General features: G+C 33.8%; 1 protein-coding gene across 5 annotated transcripts in view; it reads left to right on the plus strand.

The window, feature by feature from the left end:
• LOC106884436 (protein PRRC1-A) overlaps nt 1-17,233 on the plus strand; it is a 57,943-nt gene extending 40,710 nt beyond the window's left edge. For all 5 annotated transcript variants that reach the window (XM_089364212.1, XM_089364210.1, XM_089364211.1 and 2 more), the window contains 6 exons: nt 2,527-2,639; nt 3,389-3,522; nt 4,280-4,334; nt 5,311-5,420; nt 8,505-8,662; nt 16,218-17,233. In XM_089364212.1, the coding sequence (XP_089220338.1) occupies nt 2,527-2,639; nt 3,389-3,522; nt 4,280-4,334; nt 5,311-5,420; nt 8,505-8,662; nt 16,218-16,533 (886 nt within the window). In that variant the 3' untranslated portion in view covers nt 16,534-17,233. The remainder of the gene's footprint in view (nt 1-2,526; nt 2,640-3,388; nt 3,523-4,279; nt 4,335-5,310; nt 5,421-8,504; nt 8,663-16,217) is intronic.
• The last annotated feature ends 200 nt before the right edge of the window (nt 17,234-17,433 follow it).

A 17,433-nucleotide genomic window follows, 5' to 3' on the forward strand; every position in this document is an offset into this window, starting at 1 on the left:
GGGATTGAATGTGAATACTTTCTTTTCTTTTGAATACCTTTTCTCAGTTTTTCGTTGCTACAATGCTACCAAGGGTGGGATGATTTTTGTTAGAGCAATTGTTTTTATTGTACTATATACCCCCTACACTAACCATTAAAGTATGAAGTACATGTAACTCAAACAGTGAAATAAGTTTTAGGCTACATGAAAAACTCGAAGGAGACAGAAACTGGATTAGTGGAAGGGAGGTAACAAGTATTTGTAGGGGAGGCAAGGGCTGCGATTATTGGAAGGGAGGTAACCTGTATTAGTACAATAAAACTGCTCTCTCAATCTAATAAATACCTGCTTTTTTGTGAGGGAAAAGGAGAGAGAACGAAAAACTCCATCAAAATAGGAGTCGGTGGCTTGTGTAATTGCATGAGATATTGTCTTGCAAACAGTGGAGAATGTTTTTACGATACTTTATGGTTGTAACCTATTTTGTTTTGTAATGGTTTAGGGACATTTTTAATGCCTTACAACTTGAATTTACTTTTTTACAATGTGTATTTTAGATAGAATTTTTTGTGGGGTGGGGGAGAGGTTGAGGTACATTTTCTTGCATTTTAAAATTTTAATTTAGGCTTAGATTTTATTGAATTAGGTTATGGTCATTTTGAGATTTCTTCATCATCATTAAAACCACCACCAACAACACCACCACCAACAACACCACCACCATCACCATCATCATCATCACCATCACTATCATTTAACATCTATTTCCATGCTAGCATGGGGTGGATGTTTTGACAGGTGCTTGTAAGGCTGGGGGCTGCACCAGGCTCCATTGTTTGTTCTGGCATGGTTTCTATGGCTTGATGCCTTTCCTAACACATTCACTTTACAGTGTGTGCTGGGTGCTTTTTACATGGCACCAGCACCAGTGCTTTATATTTCTAAAATTATCTTTTGATAAAAATATCTTGCTAAAACAACGAACAGAGTGCTCAACAAACCTCCATTCTGGCATAATTCAATTTAAAAAATTTATCCACAACAAAATCTGTCATTAAAGTGACATATTCCAAATAAACTATAAACTAGTTCAATAAAATTTCCAAGATAAATTCCTCAAATACATTCCAAAACAATTAAATTCCTCAAGCACATTCCAAAACAAATATTTCTCAGAGTAAGCAATCTTATTTTGATAAAATGAAATAAATACTTTTAAAATTTATTCCAAATAAACCCTATTGTAAGAAAGCAAACTTACATTGTAAGCCATCACTTGACAATTACACAACACAGTATTCTATTGCCAAAAAATGTTGGAAAAAATTCTTCATTGTTCTTTAAACAATATCTCATATCATCATATAAGCTACCTCTTCTCCTTTCATGTTTTTTATTTGTTTTTCTTTGACAGATCAACACAAATAAAGTTATGTATTAAATGGACTGATTTTGATTTAGTGCATGAAAATCTTTGAAAGAAGTGAAATGAGTGTACATTCATTGAGACCATCACTTTACCAAAATTATAAAGAAGACTACAGCTCATTTGTACATTCCATTTTTTTATGGTTTTTACAGCTAGCAGTCCTTCTTAACACTAAGTACTTTATAAAATATGCTGGTTGCATTTTAGCTTGTCAGGAAAATTGAGACAATCTAAGTTAGATCTACTACTTTGGTCTCACAATAGTGATTGTAGATGGCAAAATTTTTAACTACATAGTCATTGGATGTTTTATTTGTTAGTACAGGGCTTTTGCCTAGAAGTTGGCATATATATTGTGTTTATTGGTCTTCATTGTTGCTCTTAAAAGTACATAAAATACTATAACATCATTGTCGAATTATGCAACCTATTTTCATGCTATGTTCTGAAAAATGCTCTATCTTGAATTCTTCTTCACTGACCAAATATAACCAAATATTTTATATTTCTTTTGATGCATATTTTGTTGGAATGGCAGAGTGAGGGGTTTCCATAGGGAAAACTACTGAAAAACAGAAATAAGACTTTTTATTAGAATTCTAAATCATTTATTCTCTTTTAGTACCTTTACTGTCTTCAATATAATTGTTCATTTCTTTTATTCATGAAGAATACTCTTAATTATTTTTACCTTTTTAAAAAAAATTAAAATAAGACTGTATTTACTGGATTATCTAGAATTCTTCACTGTCTCTTGTTTTGGCAAACTTCAAAAGGAGGTTCACTCAATAAACAGTGGATGTGCAGGACTTCTGGTTCAGGTGATAAAGGTTATTTCTGAATAGAATATTTCACTGTACTTACATAAAAAAAAAAGGTAGGGAAAAAGGACTCAAATAACTTATTAGTACTAGGTAACACTCTATACTTCACTATGCAAAGTTTAGTACATCACTGTAATGATGTACTAAATTTTGTAGTTTCACTTTCTATTTCATCTTTCTAAGAGTGATAACATGTGTGTTGGTTAATTAATTGGCTGTATTTTCACCCTATGAATATAATTATTATAAATAAAGAATATGTAAGACTTTTATGTGCATAATCTTTTTCAGCATGACTATGACTACCTCTTTGGTAACAGAAACCAATAAAATTGATATGCCACTGTCCAGTTTAACTATATCTCAACCCCCATCTTCCATCCGAGACAAAAGTTTCCCATCAGGTGAGTTAATATTTTAATTACAATTAAGATGGTGAGCTGGCAGAATTGTTAGCATGCTGGGCAAAATGCTTAGCAGCATTTCGTCCATCTTTACGGTCTGAGTTCAACTTTGTCTTTCATCCTTTCAAGGTCAATAAAATAAGTACCAGTTGACCACTGAGGTGAATGTAATTGACTTATTCCCTCCCCTAAAATTTCTGGCCTTGTGCTAAAATTTGAAACCAATATTTTAATTACAGTTTACTTATATAGTCAAATGTATCCATTTCAACTATTATTGAATGAAACATATTTTATTAATGGTAGTCTTAAAGTAGTTTTAAACTATCTAATGCAAGAAAGGTTGTACATTTTTAATCAAAGGTAAAATATGTTGCTATTTGCAATAATTTGACTTTAACCTGGTTGTTCTGTCATACGTTCTATTTTGTTTATGCCAGGTTAAAAAAAAAAAAGAAAATTTTAATATTTGAATATAGGTTAAGATGAATTGTATTGTTGATATTGCTTTCACAGTGTCTGATTGTTACTTGTGCTTGCTATGTAATGGACATTATTTCATTATATATCCTGTGAATTTTACTTATTAGCAGAGTAGCTATAGGTATAACTTTAATTACTCAGCCAAGCATGGAAATTCTACTTGCCACATTATTGCAGACTATTTGATTACAGGGTTTATTTTTATAGCTGAGTTCTATTCTGCGCTACTCTGGTCATTTGCTAATCCTGTCCATTTCCAACATTAGATCATGTAGAAACACCAATAATACCAAGAACTGAAACACCTACTGTCCCACAAGATACGACACAAACTCACAGCAGTTTGTTTGGTTGGTTTTCTGGTAGCAATTTTGTTTCCCGTGTTGTTGAGAAAACTAAGGTAATTTCATGTGTGTATGTATTTTGTTTTGTTTTGTTTGTGGGAGGGTTCAGTCATTTTAAACCTTCTCAAAATAGGGATTTATACTATTTAGATGAATTAAGTGAAGAAGGTATTTAATTTGAATTGTTACAGATAATTACTAAGTGTTAGTAGTTGGTTGAATATATTGGTATAATGTTCCAGATAAATGTAATTCTGGGTATAAGTATTTTGTATAATGCTTGGTATGTGGAATACAATAACGCTAACAAAAGATGCAAAACATGTGCAAGATGTGGAAAGATGTAAGAATAATCTAGTGTTAGTGGCATGTTTGAGTGTTGGATGAGATGCCTGGTAGTATCTGTTCCAGTTCTTTACATTCTGAATTCAAATTCCATCAAGGTGCTGATGGGTAGAATTAATCATCTAGCCTCAGGAATGCCTCATCCAACCTGCAGTTATTGAAGTGTGGACAGGTAGGCCTTCAACTAATATAAATAAGCCAGCAATGCCATGTTGAAGCTTTATCCATTGAGCATCAACAACAGCTAAAGAGAATGGGGAAAAAGATAGTCAAAATAATATTACATTATCTCAACTCTTAAAAATTATGGCAATCTTTTTAACTGCTGAAACTCATGGATATTTTTTTAACAATATGCATTTTAAAAATTCTGAATATTTTCTTAATTTGAAAGTATTTTTGATGCTGAGAAACAAAATTTATTTGATATATTTAGCATATTTATTATATATATGTTTCTTTCTACAGAGTTCAGTTGAAAGTGTGATTACAACTTTGGACCCTCAAATGAAAGAATATATAAGTAAGTATTCACTGAAAGTGTATCATGATTCAAGTTAGAAAATAGAGGTTTAATTATTCAGGAGTTATTAATGGTGTATGATTTTAGAAAAAATCTTGCAAAATGGATGTTTTTTGCTTTAACCCTTTCGTATTCAGATTATTCTGTCAAATGTAATTCTTATTCATCCGCATTATTTTGGATTACTCATGCACTATCTCACTGCTTTGAGATTTTGATGATGTGACTATATTTTTTAGACTAACATTGTATGGTATGTGTGAGAGTCTGGATCTGGCTGGTTTGAACATAAAACAAGTAGAATATCCAGATATAAACTGGATATGGCCAGTTTAAATGCTAAAGAAATAAACATAAAGGAGAAGCCTGTTCCTGTGATGCATTCGTTTAATTTCTTGCTGCATAGATGTTGCACTACTATAACAAAGTGATAATATCTGAGAATTTTCACATCATTTAATTAAATCAAAGATAAACACTTTGCTATTATTGGTATCAGTAATTATGCATTGAATATAATATAAAATGGATAGAATGAAGAAAGTGATCCTACTTCACATCCTTTCCTAAAAGTAAGTGAACAGTATGTTAATCTAATCAGCCTGTAAGTTTTTATGTTGCACTGCATTTCTAAATTCTACATGCTAATTTGGGGGAGAGGCAAGCATCTTAGTATTAACCACACTGAAAAACTCTAGAAAATGGCTGTAAGGATGGGGGACAAAAATATTATAATTAGGCTTACTAAGTTACAGATGAAGCAGTCTGGCATTTTGACTATAAAATATTTAATGTGTTTGATTTCATAGTAAATTAAAAAAACCCTCTCAAACAATGTTGGTCAAATATAGCTAAAAAAAAATGCTATATATGCTTTTATGTGGTGTAATTGGCAGTGAAATAATTAAACCTTGCATGCAACATCTGTTGTGTATTAGTTTGTTTAATTATTACAGTTTTTCTTTTTCTTCTTGAGAGAGTGGTGGTGACATTGATATTATTGTGGCTTCCACAAAAGAAGTGAAAATTGGACCTATTCGAGAAGCAATGCAACAAGCTTTTGGTCGGGCAACTGTTACTGGAAGAGTAAGCATCACCTTGAACTAACTTTTTTTTAAAAGTCATTGATTTTGTTATTAAAATCAATGCATCTTTATTTCAATTTTTTTTTCAATTCTTTCATTTTTCAGTTAATAATGAACTTATTGCATACAGTGTTCATCAGAAAAAGTAACTAAAACTGTATGAACAGTACATGAAATATGACAAAAATTGAACAGTGGATAATTTTGTTAAAAAAAAACTAAAAATGGGGTGGGGGTAATCAGGTATACACTGTTCTTGAATTTCAGGGAGCACAGAAGTTTTGAAGGATGTAATGTCTCAACATCTAACATGATGGAGGTGGTTTATTCCATGCTTCAGCAATTCAGTGTCTGAAAAAAATGTTTCTGAAAGTCATGGATACTGTGTTGTTTTTTGATTTTGTAAGTATGTCCATGAGTGTTAGACATATGGAATTCAAAAAGCTACCCAAGGTTGTTGTTGGGAAGACAGTGGATAATCTTGTGGATGTCTACCAAATCAGTTACCTGACATCGGAGTTTTAATGTGTTCACGTCTAGGGAAGTAAGATGTTCACAGTTTGGTAGATGCCGGTTGGTGGGTATTCATCTGGTTGCATGTTTCTGAACAGTTTCCAGGAGATAATATCAATTATTTACATTTTTTTAACTTTTGTGTTGTGTTTCATCTCTGCTTTGGCAACTTTAATGAAGATTATGCTTTAGTAATGAGGTTTTAATATTGGTTTCAAATTCCGGCATAAGGCCAGCAAATTTGGGGGAGGGGTTAAGTCTATTAGAGTGACTCCAGTGCTCAACTGGTATTTATTTAATCATCCTAGAAATGATGAAAGGCAAAGTTGGCCTCTGAAGAATTTAAACTTAAAACATAAAGATGGATGAAATGCCATTTTGCTTGGCGTGCTAATGATTCTGTCAGCTCACTGCCTTAATGAGGTTTAATACTGAAACCTGTCAGTGTTGTGCTGGAGTTGCCAAGAACTAAAAGTCATTTATTGACTAATAAGTGTTTCATTTTCCTTTTTTGTTTCTTTTATTCCATTGTTGCATAATTATTTTTCGCATTAACTAAGCTTACAAAATTAAGTTCTTTAATTCTTATATACCCACCTTAATAGTCGAGTTTATACAATGTGGTCAGAGAGTTTTAAACTGTTTACAACATTGCAATCATCTTAGAAATGCTCTAAATATTTTAACCCTTTAGCATTCAGATTACACTGCCAAATGTAATGCTTATTTATTCACATTGTTTTGAATTAATCATGCATTACCTTGTGACTTCAAGACTTCAATGATGTCATTTATTTTAAGAAAGATATGTAGGTTAGGTGTGACAGGCTGGATACAGCCAGTTTAAATGTTAAAGGGTAAAATGTATTTAGCACAAAGCTTTTTTTTTTTAACAATTTATCTAATTACAATAGTGTTGTAATTAGACTATTAGCTTTCTGCAAGTGTTAGCATTCAGTTACTTAATGGTATTTACTTCAAGCAATCTAGGTAACTTCTGTTCATACTTTAATGTTGAATATTAAAGAAACTGATTGAACAATAATTCATGATAATGATTATATTCATTAGAAAATACCCTAATTATTTCTATTCTTTTTTTCTATAAAATAGTTTTATTTTGATATAATTCAAGGCTTGTTTCTCAAAATGATACTTCCTTGTTTTTGTTGAACCCAATGTACTATTAGTCTACATAATAACTATGTAGTTTCAGTAGTATTGACAACAATAAAGGAAAGGGCAAAAAACAAAAAAGCTGAAAGCAATAAAAGATCCAAATAGAAGTGCTTAGACGAAAGGAAACTGATCCAGAAAATTTTTTTGAATCTAAAATGTTTTCGATATGATAAAATTCATTAAGGTGGTGAGCTGGCAGAATCATTAGCATGGTGTGCCAAATGCTTAGCAGCATTTCATCCGTCTTCACATTCTGAGTTCAAAATCCACTGAGATTGGCTTTGCCTTTCATCCTTTTGGGGTCAATAAAATAAGTACCAGTTGAGCACTGGGGTTGACGTAATCGACTTATCTCCTTCCCCGAAATTGCTGGCCTTATGCCAGAATTTGAAATCAATATAATAAAAATCATTAATTTTTTAAGAGGTTAATAGTCTAAAATATTATAGTCTTGTGGAGGAAGTGGAGGATAAATTTACCAAATTGTTTTCAAAGTATTCAAAAAAATCTTCATCAAACGCATCTACTCATGCACCCATGCAGAAGGATAGCTTTTTATAGGGCTGCAATATCAAATGAAATTCCAGAAACCTAATTGATTACTAACCAGTCATGTGACTTGAATCAAAGGCTTGGTAATCAAAGAGAAGAACTTATGACAGTATATATATATATATATATGTATATATATATATATATATATATATATATATATATCTATATATACACACATTTACATTTACACATATTTTTTGTTAGAAACAGCAAAGTAATTGAGATCTGTTAAGATCACTAGAGAGGTTACATTTGAAACCTGTAATCAAATAATGACAGAATAATGATTCAAATAGTAATGTAGGTTTCAAATTTTAGCACAAGACCAGCAATTTCAGGGGAGGGCGTAAGTCAATTACACCCCAGTGCTGAACTGGTGCCTACTTTATTGACCCCGAAAGGATGAAAGGCAAAGTTGACCTTGGTGGAATTTGAACTCAGAACATAAAGATGGATGAAATGCTGCTAAGTATTTTACCTGGCATGCTAATGGTTCTGCCAGCTCGCCACCTAAATTCAAATAGTAATATTGATATTCAGTGAGGCAGCAGAATTGTTAGCACACCAGGCAAATGCTTAGTGGTATTTCACTCATATTTACATTCTGAGTTCAAATTTTGCCACAGTCAACCTTGCCTTTCAACCTTTCAGGGTTGATAAAATTAGTACCAGATGAACACTGAGGTTGATGTAATCAGCTTACCCCTCCCCTGAAATTGCTGGCCTTGTGTGAAAATTTGAAACTAATATTAATATTCAGCTTATTGTGTTGGTGCATTTGTGTGTTATTTGGTTTTAAGTAATGAATGATGAAATTATTTCAATTATATTTCCTTAGGATAGTGAGACCAACACTGCTGCTCAACCTCTTGGCTATGCTGCTGCACTTAGAGGAGCTCAGGAAAGAATATCTCGCTTACGTCAACAAGATGATATTAAAGAGAAGCAAGCAATTGTTGCAATTGAAGGCTTTATAGTAGAACTTCAAGTTGATGGGTAATGTTTCTAATTAATTGTATTTAACAAGAAAACCTATTGCTGTTATGTTATAGTCAGAGATTAGGTATTTTAACATGCATGAAATGTGAATGGAAACAAAGTGCATCCTTCATTGCACTAATCAAATTTAAATTAGAAGCAGCTTATAAGATATTTCACAGTTATATTGTATGGAAAGATTGCTGAAATTTTCTTTTGTCATTCTTTGAATATTTTAAAGATATACAAGTTGGAAAGTAGCAATTGATGGTTTTCAGGATTGTAAGAAGTTATCTTGCTATATCTTATCATTGGCACTATACTGTGTTCTCAATTCTCACTAATTATATTGATCTAGTTATAAAATAGTTTATATAAAGAGGCACAGTTCACCACTGTATGCAGAGTGTTCACCTAGAAGAAAGGTAATTTTTATTTTTCATCCAATTAATTAGTGTCATTGTTATAGCTTCTGGCCATTTTCCTATTGGATTACTATATTGTGTTAACCATAACTGAACTATATTCCAGATAAGTCTATTGATTTCTTGCATTGTTCATTGTGGCTCAGATTACAAAAAGTAGTACTTTGATATGTTGCAGGATTTTTTAGTCTGTAAAATTCTGTACTCTTTAAGTTAGGACCATTAGTCAAGTGTGGAGTGAATCTAGTGATGTATAAACTGTAAATAGATTTGGGATGTATTTAATTGCCATGGCAGATTGGTAACAGAGATGCATCAAGAATAAGGAATACCCAGTGGCAACTGTGAAAAAAAAAATGATTTCCTATTTTCAAATAAAAGGCTACTTCAGCTGTTCAAAGATTTAAATGAAGAGTGAACTTAGTGTACAGATTCTACTTGGTCACACAACCAGATAGAAATTCCATCCAAACTTCCCTCCAGTTATACACTTTGCTATCTTAAAAATTAAAGGACAATTTGGATAATGTTGTCCTAGATATACCATCTGAAAAAGATTGAATGGTTGCAGCTGGAAAGCTTTGATTGTAGTTGAGCATATATGATCTTTAGCTTAACAAGATAATTATTATCATATGTTTTTAATACTTCTTTTGACTAAAATATCCAAATAATAAACATTGCTAATTGGAGGCTTCATAATTCTGAAATGTTTTAAGATATCTTTAGTTGCAGGGAACAGTAACATAAACAATCATCATCATCATCTTTTAATGTCCGCTTTCCATGCTGGCATGGGTTGGACGGTTTGACTGAGGATTGACAAGCCAAGAGGCTACGCTAGGCTCCAATTCTGATCTGGCAAGGTTTCTATAGCTGGATGCCCTTCATAACGCCAACCACTCCGAGAATGTAGTGGGTGCTTTTTACGTGCCACTGGCACGGGATCCAGTCAGGCGGCATTGGCAATAACCACACTTGAATGGTGCTTTTTATGTGCCACTGGCATGGGAGCCAGTCTGGCAGCACTGGCATCGATCATGCTCGAATGGTGCTTTTTACGTGCCACCAGCATAAGTGCCAGTCAAGTGGCATTGGCATTGGCCACGACAACAATTTCACTTGACTCAACAGGTCTTCTCAACTGCTGCATATCTCCAAAGGTCTCATTCACTTGTCATTGCCTCTGTGAGGCCCAGCGTTTGAAGGTCATGCCTCACCACCTCATCCCAGGTTTTCCTGGATCTATCTCTTCCACAAGTTCCCTCTACTGTTAGGGTATGACACTTCTTCACACAGCAGTCCTCATCCATATACAACACAAGACCATACCAGTGCAGTTGTTTCTCTTGCACACCACATTTGATTCTTGTTCTTCAAAAGCCTGGTTCCTAATGATATGCAAATCTCTTACAAACATATGATTGTATCCTCTTGATATAAGTATGGACATGTGATTGCTATGCATTTGTCTCACACTTCTGATATCAAGAGTATATAATATATACAGTTTCACTAATAATAAATATCCATGTTTTTTCCTAATGACATGGTAGAATTGTAATTACCTTACTCAATAATCTCTAGCATGTATCTTGTGGAATGATGAACATGATGCTCTCCTTCAAGCAAAGAAAGAGAGTGAGACAACAGAAACAGCTTCAGTGCCACTGGCATGGGAGCCAGTGGCACCGAAACTTACAAAGCAAACAAAATTGGTTTTACACAAAGCAATTAATTGCAAGTGAAATTAATAGGGCTTTTTTTTTTATCAGGAACATGACATGAGAATGTAACAACACAATTATTAACAGTGGCAATCGGTGTTAATAACATTAATTATCTATGCTCAACTTAGTTTTATTCATCATCGTTTAACGTCCGCTTTCCATGCTAGCATGGGTTGGACGATTTGACTGAGGACTGGTGAAACCGGATGGCAACACCAGGCTCCAGTCCGATTTGGCAGAGTTTCTACAGCTGGATGCCCTTCTACAGCTGGATGCCCTTCCTAGCTTAAAATTTGGTCAGTCTTTTTTTCTATGTAATAGACGTCTTCTATCTTTTACTTGTTTCACTCATTTGACTGCGGTCATGCTGGGGCACTTCCTTGAAGAGTTTTAGTTGAACAAAGTGACCCCAGGACTTATTTTCTTTTAATCCTAGTGATTTGTTATTGTTACTTGATAAGGCCAGTACAAAATCCATTGTGATAGTTAGTGAGCATAAATAATTTATAATATAAAGGTATATATCTCAATCTTTGAATTACTTTAGTCTTGACATTCCTACTGCTACTCTGTGTCTAATATTAAATCTGAAAAAGGTGGCAAGCTGACAGAATCGTTAGCAGGCCGGGCAAATACTTAGTAATATTTCATCCATCTTCATGTTCTGTATTCAAATTCCACCTAAACCAATTTTGCCTTTCATCCTTTTGAGGTCACTAAAATAAGTACGAGTTGAACACTGGGACTGATTTTATCTAGTCAGGCCCTCTCCCCAAACTGCTGGCCTTGTACCAAAATTTGAAACCAATATTAGATCTGGAAATAACTAAAGACTGATTTAGGAAAATTTTAAAAATCTTTCCATAAAATGCAACTGTGAAAAATTATTAAAAGTTGCTATTTAATATTGAATAATAGAAACTGAAACTTACAAAGCAAACAAAATTGGTTTTACACAAAGCAATTAATTGCAAGTGAAATTAATAGGGCTTTTTTTTTTATCAGGAACATGACATGAGAATGTAACAACACAATTATTAACAGTGGCAATCGGTGTTAATAACATTAATTATCTATGCTCATTAATTATCTATGCTCAACTTAGTTTTATTACAGCTTAAAATTTGGTCAGTCTTTTTTTCTATGTAATAGACGTCTTCTATCTTTTACTTGTTTCACCTATTTGACTGCGGTCATGCTGGGGCACTTCCTTGAAGAGTTTTAGTTGAACAAAGTGACCCCAGGACTTATTTTCTTTTAATCCTAGTACTTATTCTGTAGGTCTCTTTTGCTGAACTGTTAAATTATGGGAACATAAACACACCAACACCATTTATCAAGCAGTATTGTGTGACAAACACAGACACAAAGGACCCCACTCCATATATATATATATATATATATATATATATATATATATATATATATTTGTTCATAGAAAACATGTAATCGTTACCAATATAGCAAGAGATTTCACCACAAAAGGTCTAAATTAGACTCCTCAGGGATCGTTCTCCTTGGTTACATATCCAAAGTTTTAAATTTAAAAGAGAGTTTTGACGCTAATATCCATTATTATTGAAATTTATGATGATTTATGGCAAATTATATGTTTGACTTAAATTTAACAGTCAAATATAGCCTTATACAGAAATGTTGACATAGGAATAAATTTCAATAATAATGGATATTAGCGTCAAAACTCTCTTTTAAATTTAAAACTTTTATATATATATATATATATATATATATATATACGGTGGGCTTCTTTTAGATTCTGTCTATCAAATGCACACACAAAGCTTTTGTTGGCTCCAGACTACAATAGAAGACACTTGCCCAAGGTGCCACACAGTGGGATTGAACTAGGAACCTTGTGGTTGGGAAACAAGCTTCTTACCACACAACCATGCCTCTGCCTATAAGATGTAGCAAGTACTTTTACATCATTAAAGTTATGAAGAATTTCTGGTGAAGTATATACCCTGCTCCTCCTCTTCATCATCATCATTTTATCGTTTTCCCATGCTGACATAGGTGGGACAGTTTGACTGGCTACAACAGGTCAGATGACCTCTTCTTGCTCCAATATCTCATTGTTTGTATGGTTTCTGTTGCTGGATGCCCTTCCTTACGCAAACCACTTTACTGAGTGGACTGCATACATTCTATTGTAGCTTCATCATTATAGAATTTCCTTGTCATCAGCTCACGGAAGATCAAAAGTCACAACTGAATGTGTGTCGTGAACTGAAAGTACAGTTGGAAGTTGATCCGAACCTTTTTCCGAAGGTCATCAGTGGTGATGAAAGCTGGTGCAATGGCTACGACCCGTAAATGAAGCAGCAGTCAAGTCAATGGAAGCCTTCAATGTCACCATGCCCCCAATGAGAGGACAATGCTGATTTGTTTCATTGATGTGAAAGGAATTGTTTACACAGTATTTGCTCCTCCTGGTCAAACTGTTAACCAAACATTTTACTTTGCAGTTCTGAAGCATTTGCAAGATACGGTGAGACAAAAATGCCCCAACCAGTGGCAAAGTGGAGAGTGATGGTTTCATCACGACAATGTGCTTCTACACACTGCTTTGAGTGTGAGACAATTTTTGACCAAAAATGGCATTCCAGTTTCTATTTGGTACCCCCTTGTACTCCTATGTTATACATAGGTGGGTAAAGTGGTGCAAGAAAGAAAGAGAAGTAAGGAATGGTAAGGGAAAGGTAGTGTTAGGGGATTAGTGAGCAGGAGTCACTGTGATAAGGGCAGTAAGGCGAGAGAATGAAGGAATTGAGTAAGAGGAGATGCAATGCTAGCCCTCACCCATGTTATATATGGGTGGGTAGACTGGTGTGGAGGAGAGATTGATAAAATGATGAGAGGTCTTGATCTATCTTCGGGATAACATGTTCAATAAAGCATAGTGACAAGGGAGTCAGGGAGGGTGGGTAAAGGTCAGCCAAGTGCAATTCTTTCCTGCTCAAGCATCATTATTCTGGAGTAAAGATAAATATAGAAGGTAGATGTATGAGGAAGGGAGATATTCAGTTATGCACAAATTATTTTATTCTCAGTTACACGTGTCATGGTATGGTGGATAGATGAGATGAGAGGGTACAGAACAGGTACAACAAATAGGATAATAGACAGTGATGGTATGAAGGTATAGACTGAGCAAAAAACCCAAAGGCAAGGGAGCCAATGCATACTAAGCATGAATGGGAGGTTGGAACTTCCGCAACATCAGTTCTTGGGATCATTTGTCAACACTTCATCTAGTCTTCCTCAGTCTTTTTATATATATATGATTTGTATAAAAAAGAGTAAAGATCCCCTCAGTCATGAGTGACCTTGGGATTGCACCTAGAAAGTTACCCTCTGAGGCAAAAGTCCAGGCAAGGTTATTAATGGAAGACCAGCAAGTTGCCCATGCATGCCAACCTCCCTTCTCCATGCCACCAATGTTATCCAAGAGAAAGGTAAAGGCTGATACAGCTTGGCACCTATAACTGAACGGGAGCAATGTGAAATAAGTGTCTTGCTCAACACACAGCCTGTTTCAGGAATTGAACTCACTACCTCATGATTGTAAGCCTGACACTCTAACCATTGAGTCATGCACCTTCATGATATGTATATTTACTGAGAATGATATGCAATTCTAGGTTTCTGTACTAAATTGAGTTTTGTACATATACTATTATGAATTCAGTGTAGGATTTACTGAAAGTCAGCAATGTTGAGACAAATGACTGAAGAAATTATTTCATAAATCTTACCAATATAGATCAGTAACCTGAAAATTATGATAATCTTTAAAAATTTGATGGTTATGACTTGTTAATAAAATTCAGAAAATGTTTCTGTTGATTAAGTTTAATTTAACCCTTTAGCATTCAGATTACTCTCTCATATACACGGTACGGACAGTATTTGAGGACAGATTTATGGTTTTAAAAAACTCTTATATAATAACAGAAAAAAAAAATGGCATTTTTATAAAAATAACATAAGCATAAAGCTAAGTTATCAATTTAATAATTTCATTCAATAAAATTATGATAAGCATCAATAACTGCCTCAACATGGGGTCGAACTCATTTACACGCTTGGATTATGTGGTCCTTGTTTATATCGAACATGACTCGAACTATGGCAGGTTTCAAAGAATCTTTGGTGCTATGGGGGTGTTCATTGGCATTTTTCTCAATGATGCTCCACACATTGTAGTCCAGTGGATTGAGATCTGGAGAATTACAAGGTCAAATGTTGGGGGTGATGTGATCATGCAAATTGTCGGCCATCCATTCTTGTGTCATTTGAGCCTTGTGTGATGGTGCAGAATCTTGTTGAAAGACATAAGGCCTTCTGTTGCATACACTGTTGACCCAAGGCTTAACTTTATCCAGGACCTCAATATACACAGCAGCATTCACCCTAAGGCCTATGGAAAAAAGTGAGGAGGCATCACATGTCCTTCATTGCTAACAACACCCAAAACTATGACACTTGCAGGAAATTTTGTGTGCATTACTCTTGACACCTCAGAAGGGTCTGCTCATAGCCATCTGTCATTTCTTCTGTTAGTTTTCTGGTCCTTGTCAAAGTTTTTCTCATTTGAGGAAAACCAAATCACACCATCCTCTGATTAAATGGTTTTCTTTTTCCTGACATGAATTGGCCTCTCCTCATCATGTAAGATTTGTATCTGACTTCTTCATGCACAATATTTCTGAATGTTTTTTCTGATACATGAAATTTTTTGCAATTGACCTCATTGATTTTCCTGGATTGTCTTCAATGTTTTGCTTAACTTCCTGAATAAATTCATGTGTCCTGATAGAATCAGAGCGTTTGGAATGTTTTTTTTTGCGTTTTGATACAGGTAATACTCTTCCATCTTCTTTCTCTAACTCGCACCAAATCTTGTGGACAAAAGGTCTTGCAACTTTCAGAAAGCGAGAAATTTCTAAATCATTATGCTTAACCTTCAAAGCCACAATCACAGCATGCCTTTTCAGTTCATTAGTAAGCATGCGGTGTGTCATTGTTATTTTCTGAAGTTCAATAAAAATTAGTTAAATAAAATAATGACTGAAAATACACATGTCCTCAAATACCATCTGCACCCTGTACAATGCTTATTTATGCACATTGTTTTTAATTAATTATGTATTATTTCATAGCTTTGAAATTTCAACGATGTGATTGTTTATTTTTGGAATGATGCAGTAGGAGAGATATGAGAGGTTATGTCTGGCCAGTTTGAATGCTAAAGGGTTAAATTAAATATGTTTGAAATTGAACTGTTGATGCTGCTTTGCTGGTTGGACGACTGTGGTAATAGTAGCATTGTTTATTATATTGTGTACATGTGTTTTATAATATTTATTGTGTTACCGTTTCTATTTTCATCAGGTGGTTTGAGATGAGTTGTTTACACCTCCAAGATCCAGCCCATAATATCACTGTTACTACTTATTCTCAACCAACACCAATTCCAACACCTTATGTATTGACTGCTCAGGACCGAACTCCCACAGATTATCCTTTGCGCTGGTCAGGCCTTGCTGTGACAATTGGGCAAGTAGTAGAAGAGGCCCAACCACATATTGGGCGTTCTAATTGGCAGTTAGCTTTAGCTGGTGTCAGTCGCTACCAAAGTTTAAGTTTAGCTGCTCAGGTATTGGCTTACCTCTATAAACAACAGTTTCCAACATCATATATATCTTGAAGTATATTATTTTTTGGGGTTTTTTTTCTTAGAATGTACTAAAGGAATCTAAACATTACAATCCTCTCTCTCTATTTTTATTTCGAAAATGCAATAATTTGTACTTAAATAAAATGAGATTTTATAACTGGTGATCAAATCATTTCAAACTTGAGGTGACAAATAACTAACGATATCTAAAATTGAGTTTGTTTTGTAGGTTTTTCCACTCATATTTATAAGTTCTTTATTTCCACATTTTAGATTTATTTTATATATGTATCCATGTCACAGAATTATCTAAATTTTCATATATTTCCTTATTTATTAAGCTGTTAGTCTAAGCTGTGCTGACACTTGAACCATTTCTTTTATCTTGTGCTTTTTTGATTTGTTAATTTTTCTATATCCAAGACAAAGAAACAGTTGTTCTTAATCTTACTGGATTGCATTTATAAAGTTCTAATTCTTTAATATTTGCTTTCCTTTTGTATTTAATTCTTATTTAAGCAGGTAGGTATTCACCTCTATATCTAAATGTGATGTACAGTAGTTGTGGTATAACCTACAATAATACAACGGAAGAAAAATTGCTATTTAAGTTACCTGAAAATAACTAAGGAAGCATATTTTCAGGAATTCATTTCAACTGTGATTCTTCTGTTAGTTTATTTGTTATAACACTTCAATGTTTTGGAATAATAAATATTTTATACTATTATTTCACATGTACATTTTTTTTTATTTAGCTTTTTTCATTTAAAGAGAAACCAAAATTAAATATTGTTGGGTAAAGATTTTGGCCTTAGACTAATGTGAAAATGATCTAATAACTGGCCTGATATAATGACAGTTAGGGGTGGAATTTATTTATACCCAGCAATATACTGTCATATATACAGTAAAACAATAAACTGTTTT

The sequence above is a fragment of the Octopus bimaculoides genome, chromosome 16 (assembly GCF_046866305.1).
Source record: "Octopus bimaculoides isolate indiv1 chromosome 16, ASM4686630v1, whole genome shotgun sequence".
Classification (NCBI taxonomy): Eukaryota; Metazoa; Mollusca; class Cephalopoda; order Octopoda; family Octopodidae; genus Octopus; species Octopus bimaculoides.